Raw genomic sequence first — 23518 nt, forward strand, 5'->3', positions numbered from 1 at the left:
TTCTCAGTTCTTGTGTCTATTTTGTTGTTATAGTTTTTAGTCTATATAATCTTTTGTTTTTCAGGTACCACCTGTAACTTGCTGTTAAGAATGTGACTTTAGGGAAACCCCTCATCTAATGTCTTTTTCTAATTTGCTGCAGGCTAAAAATGAGAACCTGGGTAGGTAAAGGTTGGAACTCTCTATGTCAAGTGCATGGGCTCATGGACAATGAGATGTTTACATTAGCTACTCACAGGCCTTTTGCGTCTTCCAGGCATTCAATGCTGCCATAGATTGCTGAGCATTTCATAATCTTCAGATTTCTGAGATGTTTTATATTTCAGAAAACTTTGATGGAAACTTTTAAATTTATTTCAGAAATCTTCATAATATTTTAAGTTTGAAGGCAGGCATTCTTCAGAAGAAAAGGATAAAAGAGATACATTGAATAAGTGATAAAAGGTTATAAAAACAAAAAAGATACAAAAAGAAAGGGGGAAGAAAGTGAAGAGAAAAGGGAAAGAAGAGGAAAAGGCAAGAAGAAGAAAGAGGATGTGAGGCTATTAGGAAGAACGAGAGAGGGGAGAAGAAATGGAAATATTTAGAGAGCGGGGGAAAGGGATGTGGAGAAAGGGATGAAAAAGAGGAGGAGAGAAAACTAAAGCAGCAGTGGGGAAAGGAGAAACTGAAATGTGAAAAGTGAGAAAAACAGACAGAAAGAAAAAAGAAATAAAGGGAGGAGGTAGAGAAGTAGATGCATAGAAACAGAGTAATAGAGAGATAAAAGGAGAGAAAAGAAGGAAAAGATATACCACCTAACAGCTTTCTAATTCCCAAGAATCAAGGTATTCCTCTTGAATATTTTATGAAGTTTATCCTTTCAGTATATCCTTGTTTTTACTTAAGTTACTTTGATTAAGTTTAAGTTCCTTGCAAATAAACAGTATCTGACTAAAATATATTCCCCAATGATCACGTATTGACCATCTTCTAAGTATTAGAAATTAGACTCAATGCAAGTCTACATATTGCAGTATCCTCATTTTATCAATTAATATAACCGAGCTTAAAATTCCAGTGGATGGTAATCCACATCAATGTGGTATGGCCTGGAATATTTAGGTTTGAATGTGTTTCAGAAAAATAAAATACTAGTGTTTTAGTTGTCTCTATATAATAAATTATCCCAAAATTTAGCAGCTTAAAACAATAACATTTATTATCTCAATGTCTATGAGTCAAGAATTTGGAAGCAGCATAGCTAGATGATTTTGGCTCTAGATGTCTTATGAGTTTTCATTCAAAACATTAGTCAAAGAAGGCTTCCCTTGGGCTAAAGGATCCCCTTCCAAGAAGTCTCCCTCACACAGATAATTTCTTGAGTGTTCTTACAACATGGCAATTGGTTTCTCCCAGAGCAAGTCATTCCTGAGAGAGCAAGACAGAAACTTTAATGCTTTTATGATGTAAACTATAAAGTTACATTCTGTCATTTCCTCACTATCCTATTGGTTACACAAGCCAGCCCTTTCACTGTGGGAGTGAACTACACAGGGGTGTAAACACCAGGGGTGCGAACCCCTGGGGACCACTTTGGAGGCATGCTCTCTATCACACTTAGTTAACCAGTTTGATATGGGTAACAAGTTTAAACTTAAATTTCTGAAAAACAAATGATTCGAATGTAAGATGGCTTTTGAGAACTTAACTGTTTTCTTTCAAAGTTTTAAAGAGGAGAATCAGCTGTATTGAGGGTTATATTGGTAGTATTTACTATCTTAACAGAAAAATCATCATCTAAATTTTGAATGTGATTTTATGAATACGGCATAGTTTCTCCTGGCTGTGACACTGACAGTCTTAGAACTTACGTGGCCTCTCTCTCTCTCTCTCTCTCTCTCTCTCTCTCTCTCTCTCTCTGTGTGTGTGTGTGTGTGTGTGTCTTTCTTAATGAGGTGTAATTTATAGTAAATTTCATTCTTTTTTATGTACACTTCAATGATTTTTGACAAATATACCATTGTATAATCATCACCATAATCAAGATATAGAACAACTTCAAAATATTAGTACTCCTTTCTTTTTTTTTGAAAATTTCTTTCTTTTCTTCTTTTACCAAGGTAAGAGGAAACATTTGTCTTTAGAATTAAGTCAACAACATACCGGAAATCTTTGCAATAGAGAAAATATTCATCTCTAGAAATGAGGTAAACAGGGTTGAACTGTGATCTAGTGTTGGAGATAAAGGAAGTCAAAGAGAATGCCGCGATAAAACCACCAGAATGGCTAGAAAGTGCAAGAGCAGTGCTCTAGAATTCAGTTTCTTTTCTTTATGGCACCCTTTTCCTATACCCCAGAATCTAACCTCCATATTTTTTCCAGAATGCTCCTTCGGATTCAATCTAATGATACTACTCCCCTGATAAGAGTTCTTCAATGGCTCCCCATCATCTGAAGCAAAACTAGCAATTTCCAGTGGCCACAGGGACCATGCAGGTGGCCTAAGCAGCAGTTGATTAAAGCAGATAGGAGGGGAACTACTGCAGAGTGGTGACAGCAGAGTCTGTCAAATTTGGGAAAATGTGGTCAGAACTCCCAGTTCTTCAGGAGAGCCTAGGAATCCAGGTTTGTATGTGAAATTTCTCAATTTTCAAATGCTGACAACTAATTCAATTTTAAAAAACACATAGTAAGTAAGAGCCAAATAAACCACTTCTGTGGCCTGTGGGCAGTAAGTCAACTCTGACCTGACCCACAGGAGAAAACCCAAACTCCTCAGCATGGCATAAAAGGCTCTTCATGAAATGCTTCCTGCCTACCTTTCAACCCTACCTCTTGCCAGTTCTTCCTTCCAAAAAAAAAGCATGTGCTTCATCACTTGTGTATTACCTTCAGTCCCAGTAGAAGTGTAGTTGTACTTGCTGTTGTGTTTCTGCCCATGTTCCTCTGATGGATTGTCCCTTTTACTAACACAGCATCACTCCCAACCATCTCATCCAATTCCTCCCCAAAGTGTCATCTCCTCCCAGAAGTCATCCCTGCCCTCCTTTATCATCTAAAATAGATGACTTTACGGTGGGTTGCCAAAGCATTAAGTAAATCCCAGTCATTATCTGAAATAGAGTCTCTAAGAGGAGAGGCAAATATATGTGGGGAGCTAAGCTCCATTTCCAGTTTGTTAGAGTTGGTTGGTTATTTCATGTCAGTAGGCAATTGTATAAATAGGATGGAACTTGGAAGCAATATCTGGCCTTGAGGTGGGAAATCTGAAAAAAAAATTTGGAAGGGGGAAAGAAGAGAGGGCTGCAGAAGAAATCCTGTGAAGTAAGGGGTAGGCAGGGGAAAAGGAGTATATAAGAGGAGTTTTGAAAGTAGTTAGAAACTTCAGAGGAAAACAAGCAGAAAGTGGTATCATGGAAGTCGAGGGGAAATTTTCAAGAAGGTGGAAGTAGTCACTGTATAAATACTGCAACATGTCCACTGCATTTAGCAATAACATCAGGGGCCATCCTGATAAGACCAGTTTTTAAGGAAAGGTGGTTGTGAAACCAAACTGGTGTGAATTAAGGAGTAAAAAAATGAGGAAGTGGAAACTATGAATAAAAATTACTCTATTTGATTATTCTTGAGAATTGAAAAAAAAACACTAGAATTTTATATGGGGTTAAGATATTTTTGGAAGAGCTATTTACTAAGTATTTCTCAACAGGAGAGGTATTTGTATTTTGAGAAGCATAATTCATTGTTGTAAGAATTTCTTCATATTACAATTTACTTAGCATTCCTGCCACCTCCCTCCCCAATAAATCACAGAAGTGCTTCCCAGTAATTTTGATAACCATAAATGCCCCCAGCCTCATTTCCAAATGCCCCTGGGATTGAAAAAGCAAATAAACAAACTCTGCAAACCACAATAGGATTTCTTTTTTTCTCAACATTTTGTGAAAAATTTTAAACAAAAAATAGTATAATAAATACTTGAACACCCATTAGCAAGATTCAGAAATTGTTAACATCTTGCCAATTTACTTTATCTACTTATGTGTGTTTGTACTTATTTTTCATTTTGCTGATAATTTGAAACAAAGTTGTAAAAATCATGAGACTTTATAGATGCATCGCTCTAAATTAAGATAGAATCTATAATCACATTACTATGATATCTTGGAACACAAACAAAAAAAATTCCTTAATATCAATCTAAAATCCAATCCATATTCAATTTTCCCAATAATCAAGTATAACTAACATTCATCTCATAGGAGGTACTTAAAGTAGTCAAATTCATACAAACAGAAAGTAGAATGTGGTTTCCAGGGACTGGGGGGTATAGGGATGGACTTATTTTTTAATGGTTATAGAGTTTCAATTTTTCTTTATTTTTTTTAAACTTATTACTTTCCTTCCTTCCTTCCTTCCTTCCTTCCTTCCTTCCTTCCTTCCTTCCTTCCTTCCTTTCTTCCTTCCTTTTTTTTTTTTTAGCGAGAGGGAGAAAGGAAGGACGATAGAGGAGAATCAATTTTTGTTATTTCACTTACTTATGCATTCATTGGTTGATTCTTCTATGTGTCCTGATTGGGGATCTAACCCAAAACCTTGGCATATCGGGGCGACACTCTAACAAACTGAGTTACCCAGCCAGAACCTCAGAGTTTTGTCTTTCAAGATGAAAAAAGTTCTGTGGATAGATGGTGGCGATGGTTACACAGCAGTGTGAATGTAGTGAATGCCACAAACTGTACACTTTAAATCAAGCATGTCAAACTCAAAGGCTAACATGGCCAAATAAACGAGACAAGCCGTCTGTGGGCCGCAAGTTTGACATGCTTGCTTTAAATGGTTATAATGGTAAATTTTATGTTATGTATAGTTTAATATAGTTTAAAAGTATTTTTTAATTTAAAATGGCCCGGCTGGCATGGCTCAATGGTTGAGCGTTGACCTATGAACCAGGAGGTCACAGTTAGATTCCCAGTCAAGGGCACATGCCCAGGTTGCAGGCTTGATCCCCAGTATGGGGCATGCAGGGGCAGCCTATCGATGATTCTCTCTCATCATTGATGTTTCTATCTCTCTCTCCCTCTCCCTTCCTCTCTTTGAAAAAATAAAAATATACATTAAAAAAATAAATAAAATGTAGCCTATTTTAAGGAGATTATCCTGAGAGGGCCTGAGTTAATAGGAAAAGAGGGACTGGGCCCTACCTGGAGGGAGATGCTCCTGCTGGCATAGACACTGTGTTGTCAGGAGGCCTCATGGTGAGGACCTGAGAGCAGCCTCCAGCTGACAGCCAGCAAGAAAATGGGGACCTCAGTTCTACTACTGCAGAGAATTGAATGCTGCCAACAGTCAGTGATCTTGGAAAAGAACCCTGAGACTCAGTTGAGGATGAGGCAGGCAGCATCTTGATTTCAGCTTCAAACCCTAAGCAGAAGAGAGAGCCAGACTCTTGACCCACAGAAACTCTGATTTTAAAATTTGCGGTGTTTAAGCTACCAAATTCGTTGAAATTTGTTGCACACAATAGAAAACTATTACAAATAGGCAGTCTTAGTCTGTTATTTGCAATCTAACATCCTGACTGACTCATGAATCTACGCTTGGCTAGGGAACCTCGATAGAAAATTCCAAGACTCTGTGCCGTGAAATAAATACCCCCCTTCCCTTCCAGGAAAACCTATGCATTACTGTTAATAGAAGGGGGAAAGCATGCCACCAGGTGAAATTAAGAAACAGATGTATGTACAGCATGTGTATAGGTGTATATTTTACTTAGAAGTTAACTTGTTATCTACATATTATTTTATATCTAATTTTCTTCCAGTTTTTAGTATTAATTTCTAGCCACATATGTCCATTGTCTTATAGTGGCATTCCAAGTGTTCATTTATTTGTATTTTTAAGTTATGAGGCTGGGGTAGAAATACATTTTCTCTGTAAGTTCCAAGGAACTGTGAGGTCTTGTAGTTGAGCCAGACCATTTGACTGAAGTACAAATGGGGACAACCCAGTAGGACACGCGTAATGCTCCTACATGCCATCAGAATGGACAAATGAGCAGAGGAAGGAAGTAGCTGGACACACAGTCCTCATATCATCCCGTTAGTTGCCTCTACAACTCCAGCTGCCATTCAAACTAGTCTCCCAAATAGAAAGGAAAAGCATTTCCCGTCTGGTCTAAATATATGAGGGTTTTGGTGACTTGTCATTGAACTGATGACTTTTCAGTCTTTGAGAATTTTCTTTTAAAATTAGATAGGTCATATTTTAAGCCTCATTAGATAGGATTTAAATTCTTAGTTTATGTCAATGATTAAGTAAACCTGCTAATAGCAAGAATGAGTCACAGGATAAATGCTTGGGAAGGAGAGAAAAGTTTCAAAGATAAATTAAGCTTTCTTCAATTTTACCTACAGCTCTCTGAGTTACTCTGAACAATTCTGTGTGATCCTTTACAAATTCTTCAATCAGCCCATCATTTTTATGATAAATATGTCCCTTTGTATACACGATTGTCCATATAAGGCTACTCTCTATTTCCCCATGTTTTGTGCTCTGATAGTATTTAACTGTCCCTCTTTCTGCCTTTAGACATATAAAATTCCCACTCCCCCTCCTACACACACACATACACATCATTATTTGCACCTAGCCAATTCCTACTCTTCCTTGAGGATGAGTTCATGTATCATTACCTTCTCAAAGATTTCCAAAACAGGCTACATCTGTCTTCCTTTCCCCTCAGCCCCTCCCCTAAAGTATACTCTTCTGTGCTACAACAGTATACACGGCTTTACCTGTATCCCTTCATAGATAAAAATTTTGTATAAATATTAACTCTTATCATTGTATTAAAACTAGCGTTCCCTTTGCAGGAAAAATCCTGCAATAGGATTTCCTGCTGCACTCTACCCCGCCTCCGCTCCTCCCTTGTCACCCGCCCCGCCTTCTCCGCCAGCCCACCTGCCTGCGTTTCCCTTCGACCCCGGCCCCGCCTCCGCTCCGCCCTTGTCGCCCGCCCCGCCTTCTCCGCCAGCCCGCCTGCGTTTCCCTTCGCCCCCGGCTCTGCCTCCGCTCCGCCCTTGTCGCCTGCCCCGCCTTCTCCGCCAGCCCGCCTGCATTTCCCTTCTCCCCCGGCCCTGACTTCGCTCCTCCCTTCTCCTCCCCTCCCCCACCCCCACCCCCCGGCTTGCTTGCTTCTTTGAAGCTTTACTCCCTTCTGCAGCTCTTGTCGACACTGTCTTGATATGCAAATTAGTTGCCATCTTTGTTGGGGTAATTTGCATGCTCGTCCTGATTGGTTGGTGGGCGTGGCTTGTCTGGTGGGCGTGGCTTAGGTGTAGCGAAGGTGCGGTCAATTTGCATATTTGTCTATTATTAGATTAGATTATGTATTTCAGTATCACCTGCCTCCACTAAAGTATAAACTCATTAACCTAAAACACAATGCCTTATTCATTTTTATTTTACTTAGTTCTTAGATTATAGTAGGTGATCACAGAATGTTCATTGAGATGTAGCATGGTAAGGGACTATTATTAATTGAGCCTGTGTAAGGCAGGATTTCTAAAACAGTCCCTCAGAGACATCCCTGCTTTAACCCCTGGAACCTATAAATATGATATAGTAACTATTATTAGGCTCTGTTATATGGTCAATTGACTTTAAAATAGGGAGATTATCTAATCTCAGCAACTCTTAAAAACAGACACCTCTCTCAAATCCGTGATAGAAGGGAAAGTCAGAGAGGAAGCAAAGCATGAGAAGTGGCTTTGAAGGTAGAGGAGGCATGTGTACAAAACAGTGGCCCGTAGGTATTGGGAGGGACTCACAGTTTACCACAAACAAGGAAATGGGGATCTCAGTCCTGCAATTGCAACTTGAATGAGCTCCAATGAGCCTCCAGATAAGAGCCCAGCTCTGCTTTGTGATACCGAGCACAGAACCTAGCTAAGCCCACCTGGACTTCTGATCTACAGAACTGGATATTGTTATAAGGTGTTCTGTGTGTAGTAATATCTTACAGCACCAATAGAAAATGGCCTACGTATCAACTACACATGAAAAGCTCTTTACATATGTATTGGGAATGAGTTTCACTTAAAGACTCCTCTTCTTTCCGAATTTTCTATGAAGAACTTAATTTCAACCTTCACACCTGGCTAGTAGAGAACTCTATATCAGTCATTCTTGGAGGTCTTTCACCATCACCAGGGATGAGACAAGTTTCTGAGATACACTGCATAGTGCTACTGTGGTCATCAGTCATGTTTGCACACTAGTTAATGCTGGAACATTTATCCTAGTCTGGATGACCTCTTCAGGTGTATTCCTGACATTCAAGTCCCAGATAAGGACAGATTTACTGTGCAACTTCAGGGCCTCTCATTCGAACGAATCCCTTCCAAGGCCCTATACTCATTTATAATTTTATATCTTTTTTTTTTTCTTAAAGAGGAATTCCCAAACTATATGAAAGTCAGGTACCACAAAACCTGGATACCCCTCAGCTCAGAACTTTACTGATTAACTAATTACAGTAATTCCTCTTCCCTACCTTCACATCCCTTTAACTGACAGTAACTTTAGACATTGTCTTTTACTTTCTCTCTTGTCCTACTAATTTTTTTCACTACACTTATAATATCTGAATTTACTTATTCATTTCAAATGTGTTCATTTCCTGTCCCTTCCTACTAGAATGTAAGCTTGTGGAAGGTAGGTACATCATTTGTTTTAGTCATTCCTATATCCCCAGAACCTAGAATAATGATTGACAAATAATAGGTGTCAATCAATATGTACTGACTTATCAATCTCATGTTTACCAAACTGTTACATTCTGGCTGTTTTAGTCCATTCAGACTGCTATAACAAAATACCATAAATTGGGCAGTTTATAAACAACAAACGTTTATTTCTCACAGTTCTGGAGGCTGCTAACTCTTAAGATCAAGTCACTGGCAGACGCTGTGTCTGGTGAGCGCTCACTTCCTGGTTCATAGATGGTGGTCTTTTCGCTGTGCCCTCACCTGGTGGAAGGAGTCAGGGAGCTCTCTGGGGCCTCTTTGTAAGGGCACTAATATGACCTAACCACCTCCCAAAGGCCCTAACTAATAATAGGATTTCAACATATGAGTTTTTCGGGGGACATAAATATCAAGATCATGGCATCGGACAAGTTTGTGGCACAGCTATGTTTGGCTAGTAGGAGTCCCTAGTGGGAGTCCCAGGCCTAGCAATTCATTCTGAAATCCTGTCACATTCTAGAGACGACTCCAGGGATCAGGAGAGAAATCCCCACTGCTCTAGAGACCCACCAAGTTCTTTCTCATCCTTTTAGTCTAGGCATCACTTTTTATTCTCAGTGAAATCCTTCTTTTCCATAGCAGTACACAAGGATGGCTTGGGAGAACTTTTTTCTCTACCTTAAATAAAATTACATTATGAATTAACATTTTTAAAAGTGGAATGAAAGCAAATCTAGAAAATGTTCCTATTTGCATATATATATATATAAATAATAGGCTAATATGCAAAGTGTCCCCTTGGGAGTTTGACCCCGGGAGAAGGGGAGTTCGATCACTTGCTATGATGTGCGATGACCACCAGGGGAGGCGCAGGACATGGCGGGCAACCAGCAGCGGCAGTGGGTTGCTGAGGGAGCAAGGGAAGGAGGAGGCAGGGAGGTGGGGAGGCAGGGAGGCGGGAGGGAACAGTGTAGTGGTGGCCCGCAGGTGGTGAGGGGAGGAGGAGGCCAGGAGGTGGGGAGGCGGGGAACCTGATTGGCGCTGATCCGCTGACCAGGCCTAGGGACCCTACCTGTGCACGAATTTCATGCACCAGGCTTCTAATTGATTTATAATTCTATACAAATGTAGTTTCAATAAATTCCTAGCTACCTGGTACACTACTTCCAACCAGACTACTAGCCCTAAACTCATAAAGTAGAAATTTGGGGGTGGCCATTTCAAGCTAGGAGGAAATGTGTTTTGAAACAACTTCTGCTTTCTTCTCTGCCACAAACATCCCCTGAGACAGGGAAGCAGAGTTGCTATCAGCTTAAACGAGGGAAGGAAAAGAGGCACATACAAGAAAACAAATAAGATCTCAATTTTTTTCTTCCTCATATACAGTATTCAGCTAATCTTAAAACAACCACATGAAGCTGATATTATTCCCATCTGCCAAAACTGAACATAGCCATTACCCTTGATGCTGTCTGTTATCACTGCACATGTTTATCCTCGCTAATATCCCACTCTGTCCCATTTTGTTCTCTGGTCTCTGGAAGAATTTAGAAGCTTTTCCTAGGTTTTGAGCTGAAGAACATTTGAATGAATCCCTCTACTGGGTGGTAGTATTTCAGATGGAGTTCATGCACCTATACTCTCCCTCCAGATGTTGGAGCAGCCTTTAATGTCCCCATCATTTCAGTGCTATGGAGGATGACTCTGAATTGTTCAGTTCCCTTTGTCTTTTCTCCAGAGCTCATAGATACTTTCATGTAAATTGACCTTCCAATAGTCTCCCTTGATATCTCCAGGTGGGTGTGCCCACAAAGGCCTTTCCTGTAACCTTCACTACATTAATTATAATAATTATTACACATGGTAATTAAAGTCAGCCAGTGTTTCTTACAGTGTGAGACATGTAGACTGCTGGTATATGAGGTCATTTTATTTATTTATTTATTTTTTAAGTGTTGATCTGTTTTATTATCTGACTGGAAAACTAGACACTCCACCAGTTCAGGAGGGATGGGTGGCTTAATCCTTCTCCTCATTTTGGCTCCTGTTTCCCTGGCCTACATGAGATAATTTTAGATGGATGGGACATTAAAATACCAGTGAAGCCACTCAGCAAAACAAACAAACAAAAAAACCTATTCTTCTTTCAATATCCTTTAATCTTCCTGATTATATTAAGTAGAAAAATATTAGGTTGAGGCTAATGTGTCCAATTCTTACCAATCTTCCTTTTTTATTTTTTTTTTAACAAATTGAGCCTAGCCTGAGGGGCTCAGCGGTTGAGGGTCTACCTATGAACCAGGAGATCATGGTTCGATTCCTGGTCAAGGCACATGCCTGGGTAGTAGGCTCAATCCCCAGTGGGGGTGTGCAGGAAGCAACCAATGAATGATTCTCTCTCATTCTTGATGTTTCTATCTCTTTCACCCTCTCCCTTCCTCTCTGAAATCAGTAAAAAACAAAAAAAAAAACAAAAAAAACAATTATTTTTATAAGTCTTTATTGTTCAGATTATTATAATTGTTTCTCCTTTTTTCCCCCCATATCTCCCCACCACCCGGTTCCCATCTCCCCTCTGCCCTTACCTCCCCCCCCCTCCCCCCCGTTGTCCTTATCCATAGGTGTATGATTTTTGAAAAAAAATTTTTTTTTAAATTAAGAGCCAGACTTGGGCTCAGATCTTTGATAGACTACCTAACTAGACTAACATTTTGTTTTCGTTGCATTTCTGTTTAAGGTCGTCTTTTCTTTATGTCAATTGGAAATGTTTTTTTACTTATGAAGGATATAGCATTTTCTTTTTTTAATGAGTAGTGGTTAATTTTTTAAAATATATTTTTATTGATTTCAGAGAAGAAGGGAGAGGGAGAGAGAGAAACATCAATGATGAGAGAGAATCATTGATTGCTGTCTCCTGCACATCCCCCACTGGGGATCAAGCCCACAACTCAGGCATGTGCCCTTGACTGGAATTAAATCCTGGACCATTCAGTCCGAAGGCTGGCACTCTATCCACTGAGCCAAACCAGCCAGGGCCCTTTTAAAATAAATCTATTTAAAAGAAATATATTTAAGTTTTTTAAAATGTTAATTAATATCCTATATAATAATAGACAAATATGCAAATTGACCACACCTCCGACACATCCACAAGCCACGCCCACAAGCCACGCCCACCATCCAATCAGAGAGAGTATGCAAATTAACCCAAACCAAGATGGCTACAGCCACAGAGAGCAAGGTTTCCTAGGTAACAGAGGAAGCCAAGCTTTCTGCCAGCCGTTGCAGGCCTAAGCCTCCACTCAAGCTACAAAGTTTCAATTATAGAAGGTAAACAAATTCAAACAAATGGCGGCAGAATGGAGCTTGAGAGAGCAGGCCAGGGTTGCCGCCGGCAACAGGGGAAGCAAAGCTTTCCACACTCCCTGGCCAGGCCCACCCACTTAAGGCAACAAAGTTTCAATCATAACCCCAACACAAATGCCTGCGGGCCTCGGAGGGAGCCCCAGGCTTGGCTCTGCTCCAGGCTACAAAGTTTCAATTGTAGAAGGAAAATAAATTCCAGATACCAGGGCCTCTGCTTGCATTGCCAGGGGGCGTGGCCTGCCTGCAAACCACCACAGGCCCCTCACTCAGGCCGACCCACGCCCCAAGGGTACCCCACCCTGATCAGGGACACCCTTCAGGGCAAACCAGCTGTCCTGCCCCCATGTGGACACAGGATGGCCACCACAAGATGGCCAGCAGGAGAGGGCAGTTGGGAGGCACCTGGCCTGCAAGGGAGGGCAGTTGAGAGGGACCAAGCCTGCAAGGGAGGGCAGTTGGAGGTGATCAACCCTGCAGGAGAGGGCAGTTAGGGGTGACCAGGCCGGCAGAGGAGGGAAGTTGGGGGCAAACAGGCTGGCAGCAGAGTGATTATGGGGTGATCAGGCTGGCAGGCAGAAGCGGTTAGGGGCAATCAGGAAGGCAGGCAGGCAAGCAGTTGGGAGCCAGCACTCCTGGATTGTGAGAGGGATGTCCGACTGCCCGTTTAGGCCCGATCCCAGGGATCGGGCCTAAACGGGCAATCGGACATCCCTTGAGGGGTCCCAGATTGGAGAGGGTACAGGCTGGGCTGAGGGACAACCCCCCTCCGTGCACGAATTTCGTGCACCGGGCCTCTAGTTTGTTAATAATAGTATTTGTTAAATAATGATACTGGATTTAGCAAAAATCAAGACCAAGTTTGGGAAACATATAAGCCATTCCTATGAAGGGCGATGTGATGTTCTGACACTGACAATGATTCAGGTTGCAGGTCATGTGCATTAGAGGCAAGTTATCATCTTTTTAGCACTCTGGCTGTACTTCGGATTATTGCCAGACACTCATCTGCTTCCTTATTTGTAGGGACCAGAGGAGCTTCACTAGAGGTAAGTTCTTGGGAAAAAGCCAAGTGGGGGAGAGAATATACCCTGACTAGTTAAAAGCAAGTTGGGGAGTGAGGGTGACTTTGTAACCCAGAGGTAAGGCTATGACCCAGAAATCAAGATCGGTCTAAAAGTGGAGTCAGAAGCAATTTAGGTCTAAAAGTGGAGTCTGAACAAACAAGCAGTGTTTGTTCCAGTTAACAAAGTGGGTGGGACTAATTCAAAATTCTAGCAAATTATGGCCCTGACCTGGTAGCTCAGTTGGTTAGAGCATCTTCCCAATAAACCAAGGTTGCAAATTTGATCCTCGGTCAGGCCACACAAAAGCATCAACCAATGAATGCATAAATAAGTGGAACAACAAATTGATGTTTCTCTCTCTCCCTCTAAATATCAATAAAAAATAAAATGCTAGCAAATTATAAACTTTTCTTCAAGTTTCTAAAAACAACATTGGAAAGAAATTATTATACAATAGAAGAGAGCCTAGGTATAGAGTACAGGAAATAAGAACAAACTGCCTTGTTAACTATTCTATTCTCAAATGTATAAATGTAAATTAGAATCTCAGGTTTAGACTGGGGATGAGGAGAATTTAAATATATGACTTAAAAGTACTTATCAATATATTATGTACATTTTGTACCAAAATACATTTCCAATTATATAATAAAAGATTCACTAAACAGAAAAGTTGGTTTATAGAAACTTTTCATATATTACATTGTATAAATTATACATACCTTCATTATTATTTCATAAAGAATGTAATTATCAGTAAAGCAGTGAGCTATCAATTCAACAAGCAAAGAAACAACTTAGATCTGAAGGATTCACAGTATTTTCTTTATAACAGAAACTAACTTCTTTTTGCATATGAACAAGTTTTTTACCAAATGGCAAATAACTAATCTTTTATGGAACTAATTCTGAAATTCTTATTTGTTTTTCCTTGGGTTGACTTTAAAAATTTCATTTTGTCTGTGTTCACATATTGCAACATAATCAAATGATACATTTTCAAGTTTAGGTTCAGTAATAAATGAATAAATAAAATTCCACATTGGTTAATACTAAACTAAGGCCATACATACACAAGCTTTTGTATTACATTCTCTAGATGTTAATAAGAGTATCATATTATGCTGGATTCTTTAGGTGATGGTACATCAGAGAAAGAGAGAGCACAGAAAAAAAATTCACACAAAGCTTGGATTTTTTAACAAGTAAATTGATGGTTATTAGAGGATATCTGTAATGTAATTAAGCTTTGAAAAAGATATTAATAACTGAATACCCCAAAATGAACAAATGATTTGCTGCAACAAAGAAAAACAATTAGCAAATTAATATAGTTTTAATTTTCACTTCTATTTTAAGGCTTAGGTTGTTTTAAAGGTGCTAAAAAGTATCCTCACACCCCAATCTACTTAGAGTCCATTAGGAAATGAAAATATTTGCATTTCTCAATTTCTTCTTATGCTTAATTTTTTTAAAAAAAATATGTTTACTGATTTCAGAGAGGAAGGGAGAGAAAAACATCAATGATGAGAGAGAATCACCGATCAGCTGCCTCCTGCATGCCCCCTACTGGGGATCAAGCCCGAAACCTGGGCATGTGCCCTGACCGGGAATTGAACCCTGGACCCTTGAGTCTGCAGGCCAACGCTTTAGCCACTGACCCACACCAGCCAGGGGGTGAGCCACACCAGCCCGGGCTGCTTAAATTTTTAAGTTCACTCAGCTATTAAGGTAACGTGAACGACTGGTTTTTTTGTTTGATTTCATAGAGGAAGGGAGAGGAAGAGAGAGCTAGAAACATCAATGATGAGAGATGTTTCATCATTGGGGATTGAGCCCTAAACAAAACCCAGGTATGTGCCCTAACCAGGAATCAAACCTTGACCTCCTGGTTCATAGGTCGACACGGAACCACTGAGCCACACCTGATGAGGAACTTAAGTGTTCTTTTTAAAAATGTTTTGGCTGTTCTGGGGAAAAAAAAAAAATGTAGGCCTTCAGTACTGTTAGTTCAACAACAACATTTAAAAAATTCTCCCTAAAAAATCCAAGCAGGTGGCAATTTAAGAGTACCTCCAAAGGGGGAAGAAAAAAAGGGCACTTCTAATTAGATGAACCTAGAACTAGGAAGTAGACCTGGTGCAGAAAAGCTAAACTCGGTGAAATTTGCATACATTAATAGCCCAGGTGGTTTTTTGACAGGTAGCCTTAGGGAACTGATACTTAACTATTTACGTTTTATTAATGAACTATTATTTTGTTTTGTTAATTTTATATCCTGGAGTGATTGAATAGAGATAACATAATTCCCACCAAACTCTTGCTCAAATGAAAACTTGAGATATACCAATCTATAACTCAGAGCACTTTTAAGAGCTACCAAATAGAACATAACATTCTTGGAAAAGAGTAAGGCTAAGCTGTTTTTCTAGGTAGAAAAAGTAGCTGACAAGGCAATCCTCAAATTCTTATCTTTTGTTCTAAGAGATGTCGTCTGGAGTCTTTTAAGTGAATAGGAATTTTTGTATTTTAGTACTAACAGAATTCTTCATCACCTAACACCATCATATTCAAAGGTCTGATATTACCATTGATGCATTTTATGCATGTTACATGCATTTTCTATTTCTATAATATTTCAGGGGAAATGTTTTTATCCTAACGGGTTCTATTACTATCCTAGTAATATTCTGTTTCTCAACAAGATAGGCTTCGATGTAGTTTACTGGAGAATAAGAAAAGCTTAATGGTTCACTGCTGTATCTGCCACATCTAGAATAATGCTTGACACAGTCCAGGTGCATAAACTTTGTTGAAGAAATCCTGATCCTGTTGCTGAGTAAAAAACTCTTTGGGGACTCAGAATAGAAGGCCCCTAAAGTTTCAGTGAATGGCAAAGTGGTAAAGTGTTTCTTGTTTTGCCTCTATGCTCTGAAAAATAGATGAAAATAGTGGAGTGTTTAGAATATCAATTGGTGGAGATTGTAAATAGCTCAAAAGACAGTAGTATTTGGGGGTGGAGGGGAGAGGAGGAAGGTTAAAGTGAAGGGATTGAGAAGTACAAATTGGTAGTTAGTCCTGCGGATATCAAGTACAGCATCGATAGGTAATACAGTCAATAATATTGTAATAACTATGTATGGTGCCAGATGAGTACTAGACTTATAGTAGGGAATCACTTCATATACAAAGGTCTAACCACTGTGCGGTACACCTGAAACTAATATAATATTGAATGTCAACTGCAATAGAAAAAAATTAAAAATAATGAAGACATTAGTATTTGTTACAAATCGTGTGTAGTGTGTCATAAAGTCAGTTAGGAAGTCTTTTGTGTGTTGATAAATTACATCTTTTTTTAACACGTGACCTCAAAAGGTGGTTTAAATGTCACTATCGTGATTGGATCAATAGTGCCTAGAACGATGCTCATAGTATGTATTTAATAAATACCGGTTGAGTTAACTGTGTACTATGAACATTCCTTCTTAACTCTAGAAGCAGCTGAGTCTTTACCCATCCTTAGAAAGCGATGGAGCAGAAACAGAAATCCCTTAAAAGGTCAGGACTAGTAACAGAGCTGAGCTAAGCTCGTGGGTAACACCGGACGCCAGGCTCCAAGCCTTGAAGGAAAGTGAAGAAAGAGGACCCAAAATACGTGTAAGAGAAACAAAACAAAACAAAGTAAAAAAAAACAAACCAACCAAAAAAAAAAAAAAAAAAAAAAAACAAGCGAAAGAGGAAAGACGTTTCTATAGCGGAGGCTGGCAGGAAGCCAGCGCAATTACCGCAGGTCAACCCTTGTCACCAGGCGTCCCCTCGCTGAGACCGGGCGTCGGGACCGCCAACGCCCCTGGCTCTGCAGACCCCCCTTTTAGAAAGTTCTGATCGATACCGACAGGTCCGAGTTCACCCGAGTTCCTTAGGGAAATCACAAAGCACTCGATTCACAACCTATCCTCCACTCCATTCAAATAACGCAGCCAATAGGAATGCCCGCCCCGAGCAAACGACTCGGCAGAGCTGTGACAGCCCTGGAAGCAAAACCGCCCCGTAAGGGCCGCCCTGACAGCCCGGCGGTTGGCCTCCGGAACCTCAGGAGCCCTCAGCCCGGCAGGCCAACCTTCCGGCCCTGTCCCCGCCCTTTCAGGTCGGTCCCAGCCCCCGCGGCCCGGGCGGCCGGACCACACCCGCTTCCCTCCGGTGGCCGCCGCCCCCGCCAGTTCGCGGCAGCTCTCTTCCTGGGGCGGGCGGCGCGGGCGAGTGCGCATGCGTCCCGGCCGCGGGGCGCCTCCCTGCCCGGATCTCGCGAAGTTACGCTCCTCGGGCCGCCGGTGACGGGTGGCCGGCCGGGGGCGGGAGGGCTTCGCGGCTAGAAAGGGAGGTCCGCTCGGCCGGGCGCGCCGCCCCAGTGCTCTGTGGGATACTGGACGTCTCGAGCGTCGCCTCCCGGCTCCCAGCCCGCCTCTGGCCCGCACTCACAGAAGCAGTCACACACCCCCTGCCTTCCCTCTCTCCCCTCGCCGCCTCCCCCTTCCTCCTCCCGATAAGAAGACCCGGCGGCAGGAGAGGGGATGAAGATGGCGGACGCGAAGCAGAAGCGGAACGAGCAGCTGAAGCGCTGGATCGGCTCCGAGACGGACCTCGAGCCTCCCGTGGTGAAGCGCCAGAAGACCAAGGTGAAGTTCGACGATGGCGCCGTCTTCCTGGCTGCTTGTTCCAGTGGCGACACGGACGAGGTGCTCAAGCTGCTGCATCGCGGCGCCGACATCAATTACGCCAATGTGGACGGACTCACCGCCCTGCACCAGGTCTGTGCGCCCCGCCGCCCTGTTCTCCGACCCTGCGGGCCCTCGCGCTCCCGCCGGGGCCGGGCCTCCCCTCCGCTCCGGGCCTCCCGAGGCCAGGGCCGGCTGCCCGCTGTGGAAGCAGGGAGGGAGGGTGGGAGGGAGGGAGGGAGGGAGAGAGAGGACTGGCGGCGGGAGGGCGCCGGGCTGGAGGCCCCTTCAGACCGGTCGGTGGTGGAGTTGGAACCGGCCGATTTCCGGGGCAGAGGGGAAAGGGGACTGTGGTCGGCTGGGGGCCCCCCGGGGCCACATGTGGGCGTGTTTCTGGGATTTGGGATCGAGACCGAGAGGGGTGGGTGTAGTGTGGCTGTGCCCGGGGCCCGATGTCAGTGATATTCTGGGAAAGATGGGAGATGCTGAAGCAAAGGACCAACCAGGCGCGCGTTAGGGACGCTGGGCAGTTGGACGTCTTTGGCATTTAGGGGCATTGAATTTGGTGTAGTTTTGTAGGACTTGATTACAAATGATGATGACGACGACGATGATGATGATGATGATGATGATAGTAATCAAGAGCCCCGAGCCTAGAGCCCTGAGCGGACGATTTCCTGTTTTCTGCTTTATTACTCTTGGTCACTGGGGAGGGGGACACGGGGTGTAATTAGCCGATCTGCGCCGGCGGAAAGGGAGGGCGCGGGTATGGGGGCGTTGACAGGGGCATGCCTCCCGCCGCCGGACCCGAGAGGATTGAATGAAGAGTTGGCCGCGGTGTCAGAGATCCTGGAGCCCCGGGTCCCCGGATCCCCGGGTCCCCGGTTGTGCGCTGGGTTTAGAAAGAGAAGAATAAACACCGGGCACTCTTTTCACAGCCAGTTACCAGGCCCTGATTTGTGTGTGTGTGTGTGTGTGTGTGTGTGTGTGTGTGTGGAGGTGGGAAGCTGGTCACAAACTTTTCTCAAAATGGATGCTTTGTGCATGTTAAAGTTTTATAGTAGCCTGATTGGGATCTCTCAATGTTAGCCAAATAAGGAGAAACTATTGGCAATCCAGAGATAATGTTCCTTTGCCTTTAACAGGCCAAAAGCAACACAACCGCGTAGAGTTCTGCATAAAAAGAACAATTTTTAGTCATGGTAATAGGTGACAAGACAGACTCTTTCCATTTTCTTAGTGGACAACTCCGGAGTTACTAGAAAACGACTTTACAGTAAAGCTTCCCCTTACATTGAAAAGACTTGTACAGTGTCTCAGAGTTGCCTTGGTTATATGGATTGTAGCTTTATTTAGATTAATACTGTAACAGAAACTTGTTTGGGAGGTTGAAAGTTAAGACTTTATATTTTATGTGTATTACCTTGCTGCCTTTTTCAGAGAGGTGTGTGGTGGCATTTTTCCTTTTACTTCCTGTTCAATGAATGACCATTGCTTTAAGTTTAATTGAATTCTAATATCAAACTTGGCTTATAGCCTTTGTTTACAAAGTTGACTGGATGAACTGAAGTGACTGACAAATTACAGGACAAATCTGGAATTCAGAATGTGGCACCCCGTAAAAATATACCAAGATTTTTAAATCCTTCTCTATTTCATTAATTCAGAGTCTGTAATATATATTTGGCTGAAGTTTATTTTAAGGCATAGCATAATTCTAAATTCTAAAAACATGGTGTTGAGAGTGAAAATAAGTTTGGCGTTAAGAATGATAATGTAATTATATGCAATGAATCTTTTCACATTTCTTTCAAGTGTGATTTACACATTTTAATATGGAATTGATTCTGAAAGACAGTTATTGTATGCCTGAGGTCAGGATACAGTTGGATAATGGTTTACATCAATATGTTTCATTAAAATTGTCAAATAGAAATGTAAAGTTATTACTGTTGTGGAGGAATCCAATTTGTGAAGGAAATTTTCTAATATTATTGGCTTAGGTAGGCAGAGAAAAACATGTAACAGATTTCTCAAAGTTTTTATTTTATTTTATTTCCTCTCAATTTGGACATGGTGCAAGAATTATCAGACTTATCAGTGTCTTCCCTAATAACTGACTTCAGTGGTTAGTTTGGCATTATGTAGGTTTAGTCTTTATTGGGTATTTTGTTTTAGCTGACAAGCGGTTAAGCAGAAGTTTCCAAGTTTATACATAATCATTTGCATAACATTTTTTTTTTGTTAATTTATCTGCACATTCCTTAAATCAGTGAAGCCAAGGTCTTTAAAATATTAAGCATTACAATATTTATTACCTTTTCTTCACTCTCATTTCTCCTTTATTAACTCTTCTACCTTTTCCCCCATTGTGATTGTGAGCGCAAGGAGTTTGCCTGTGGAATTCAGGATAACAGATTGCAGATAGTGAAAGGTGATAAATAAAACTCATTTAAATAAAAGAATTACAAGAAAATGTTAAGCTTTTAAGGGATCTCTTGATTGCCGCTTGTTTTAAATACTTAAATTATAAAACCTAAAGTTGACCCACTGATTTGTTTAATAGTCCTTGAATAGTTGTGTTTTTTTTATTTAGCTTCTAGAAAGATCATAGAATACTTAAAATGTTTTTACTAGATTAATTATTGGTTAATGTTTTGGAATATTCATTTACTTTTCTTGTTCTGATCAAGTGTCCTAAATTTCACTATTAGGAGAAAAGTTTTAGGGATATCACAACACGCAAATATACTTCTTAGTGTAATATTTTGCCTCCATTTTTTGATATAAGCAGAATATATTTAAAAGTTTCTTAATTGATTAAATGTGCTCTCATTAGAAGTTACAAAAGATAATCAGTTTTTGGCTCTTCTTTTTGTATAGAAATGTGCCATGCAGCCCAGGCCAGTGTGGCTTAGTTGGTTGGAGCTTGCTCCCCTGCCGTGTAAGGTCATGGGTTCAATCCCTGTTAGGCACATACCTGGGTTCCCAGGTCCATCCCTAGAAATACGGGAGGCAACTGATCCATGTATCTCTCTAACATAGATGTTTCTCTCTCTGTCTCTCTCTTTCTCTCCCTCTCTCCCCCCTTCATCCTCCTCTAAAATCAATTTAAAAAAGAAAATATGTCATGCCTGCAAGGGAAAAAAAAGCGGTGTTTCTTGTCAAATTTGCTATCTTGGTCTCTAGAATAGCCCGCTCCCCCATAGCTAGAAAACTTATGGAACTAATGATATAAACGTATGATTTTCTAGAACTGAGGTCTAGAGTATATTTTCATTTCTACAGTGAGCGATAATCAGCTCTAATTTTATAGCTACTTGGTAGTTTTACACTTATGTCATTTATACTTGTTTACTTTATAAAGATTTTAGGAGAGAATTATTAGAGTTTTCTATAGAATATTTTATTGCCAATTCTTACTAATATTGGTGTGCATAAAAGGCAGGACTGCGATTTCTTCCAGTAGTTTTTAGTATAGCCTTTTGTTTTTTTACCTTAAAATCTTATCTACTTGCTCTGTGCCAGCGGCTTCTAAGTCAGTTTCCATTTCTCATATTTCTTCAGTGCTCCAATCCCTCATTTCCATTTTTCTACTGATGATGAAGTATTGATTTATTATTCAATATATTGTGATTTTATATTTAAAAATATATCTAGGTTGTAATATAGTAAAATAGAGGTCCATCCTTTTGCCATAGAATGGCGAGTACTGTACTTTATTTACATTTACCTTAGTGATTTCTTCAAAGGATCTTATTCAAATATGGATTTTTATCATTGTAATTTAGTTTTATAATCCACTTTTATCACTTCAACCTGAAATTAAACTTTTCTTTCTTCACCAAGTTTGCTCTTCTCATTGATGCCAGTTTCTGTTAATAATGTCATTAAATCACTTTGTGATTAAAAGAATGTGCCCTTTTAATTATTTTCTCTACATAATATTCTTGTTAGGAAGCTTTAGACATTAGATCAATTTTTAAACATTTTAATTATTGTTTCCTCATTTCCTTGTCTTCATATATTTAATCGGTCTTCTTCACACTTGCCTTTGCATCAATTCTTTTCCTTGTCATTCTCACTATCAACCTAGTTTATGCCTTTATTATTTTTATCCCTAGAGTATAGTAATAGCTAATTGCTTTCCCCTTATCTTCTCTCCCTGGTCCAATCCAGCATTCATATTGCTATCTGACTAATCTTTTAACGATACTACTTTGTGTCATTCCTTAAATTCAGATTTAAATTCTTTAACTTACACCTGATATATTTCCATTGTGTTATAATTTTTACTCTTTACTTTTTTATTTCCATGCATGTGGTCATATTTTTCTGCCACTAGAATATCCTTTCTATCCTTCTTTGCCTTTCAAAATCCTATTCATTCTTGAAAGTTCAACCCACTTGCCAGCCAGAAGGGATCTTACTGAATAGTGTTTGTAAGTTTGTCTTTTCTGGATGACTGTAAGGACCCAGTCTCCACATTTTGTATTTCCAGAGGCTGGCACATAGTAGGTGCTCACTAAAAATTTATTGAATTGTATTTTTTGCCTCGTATAGTAGATACGAAGTTTGTTTGTATGTCATGAGGTCAATCTTTAAAACCTTCACATCCAGAGTAGAGTATTGTTCTTGTATTTTTACTTAGTAGAACTTGTATTTTTATAAAGAAATGAATAACTTTGTATAGATCTTTTGTACATATTTTTTTATTATCTTGTGATTTTTAACATTTCTTAATATTAACCTTCTTCCTATTAAAAAATCCTAAACCTGTTTAAATCTTGTTTAAGTGATAGAAAAATTTCAGTTGAGTCATTAATTAATTTGCTACCTTCTTTATAAGGATCTGAACTAGGTCCTATAGAGGAATACAAAGTAGAAATAGATCCATCCATGTTCTATGTGATTATAATTTTAAAATTCTAAAGTTATACTTTTCAATACAGACTTGCAATATGTTTAGTATTAAATACTTTTGCCCTTAAACAAATTTTGTTTACTCCTAAAGAAGCCATTTGAAGCTTCTTTGTAAAAATATGTGACTCCCGTCTTGTCAGTTAAAAGGAATACTTTTGTTGCAGTCTTTTCTTAAGTGTTTAATCTTCTCAGCCAATCCGTTTTCACTGGACTGTAATCTGAAATGTAACTCTCTTTTTAAAAGTATTCTAATAGGGCTACTTAAAGTGTTTTCCAACCAGAAGGAAAAGAGACTGGAAGCAGCTGATACTGAGTTTCTTGTTAGGCAATCGTGTAATTGGTATATATGAGACATCTATTTAAAACTGAATATAGAGTTTATAGTTGCCCCCCCCCCCTTTTTTTTTTTTTTTTTTGGTGGGAGATAGTAAGATCTTAGAATAATCTGTTGGATCACTCATAAATAATGTTGAAATATGTGATTAAAAGAATAGGCAGTTTAAATTATTTTCTCTACATAATATTCTCGTTAGGAAGCTATAACACTTTAAGCTGATGACTCTTAAAATTTTTATTGAAATCATCCTAAATCCATTTTTTAAAAACCCTATCTAAACAAACAAACAAAACTCCTAACCCCATACAGGCCCCTCACTTCCTGCAAATAAATGGACAACCCTAGCCATATATGGGTTGTGTTGGTAGGGCATCAGTG

At 40.3% G+C, this 23518-nt stretch overlaps 1 protein-coding gene across 7 annotated transcripts in view; it reads left to right on the forward strand.

Annotated features, from left to right (window-relative positions):
• Positions 1 to 17498: 17498 nt before the first annotated feature.
• The window catches only part of PPP1R12A (protein phosphatase 1 regulatory subunit 12A), a 150478-nt gene continuing 144458 nt past the window's right edge, over positions 17499 to 23518 (forward strand). For all 7 annotated transcript variants that reach the window (XR_008556573.1, XM_008143815.3, XM_028148616.2 and 4 more), the window contains exon 1: positions 17499 to 17973. Coding sequence is in view for 6 of the 7 variants with exons in the window: in XM_008143815.3 (XP_008142037.2) it covers positions 17737 to 17973 (237 nt within the window). In the remaining variant the exon portion in view is untranslated. The remainder of the gene's footprint in view (positions 17974 to 23518) is intronic.

The sequence above is a fragment of the Eptesicus fuscus genome, chromosome 7, assembly GCF_027574615.1.
Source record: "Eptesicus fuscus isolate TK198812 chromosome 7, DD_ASM_mEF_20220401, whole genome shotgun sequence".
Taxonomy (NCBI): domain Eukaryota; kingdom Metazoa; phylum Chordata; class Mammalia; order Chiroptera; family Vespertilionidae; genus Eptesicus; species Eptesicus fuscus.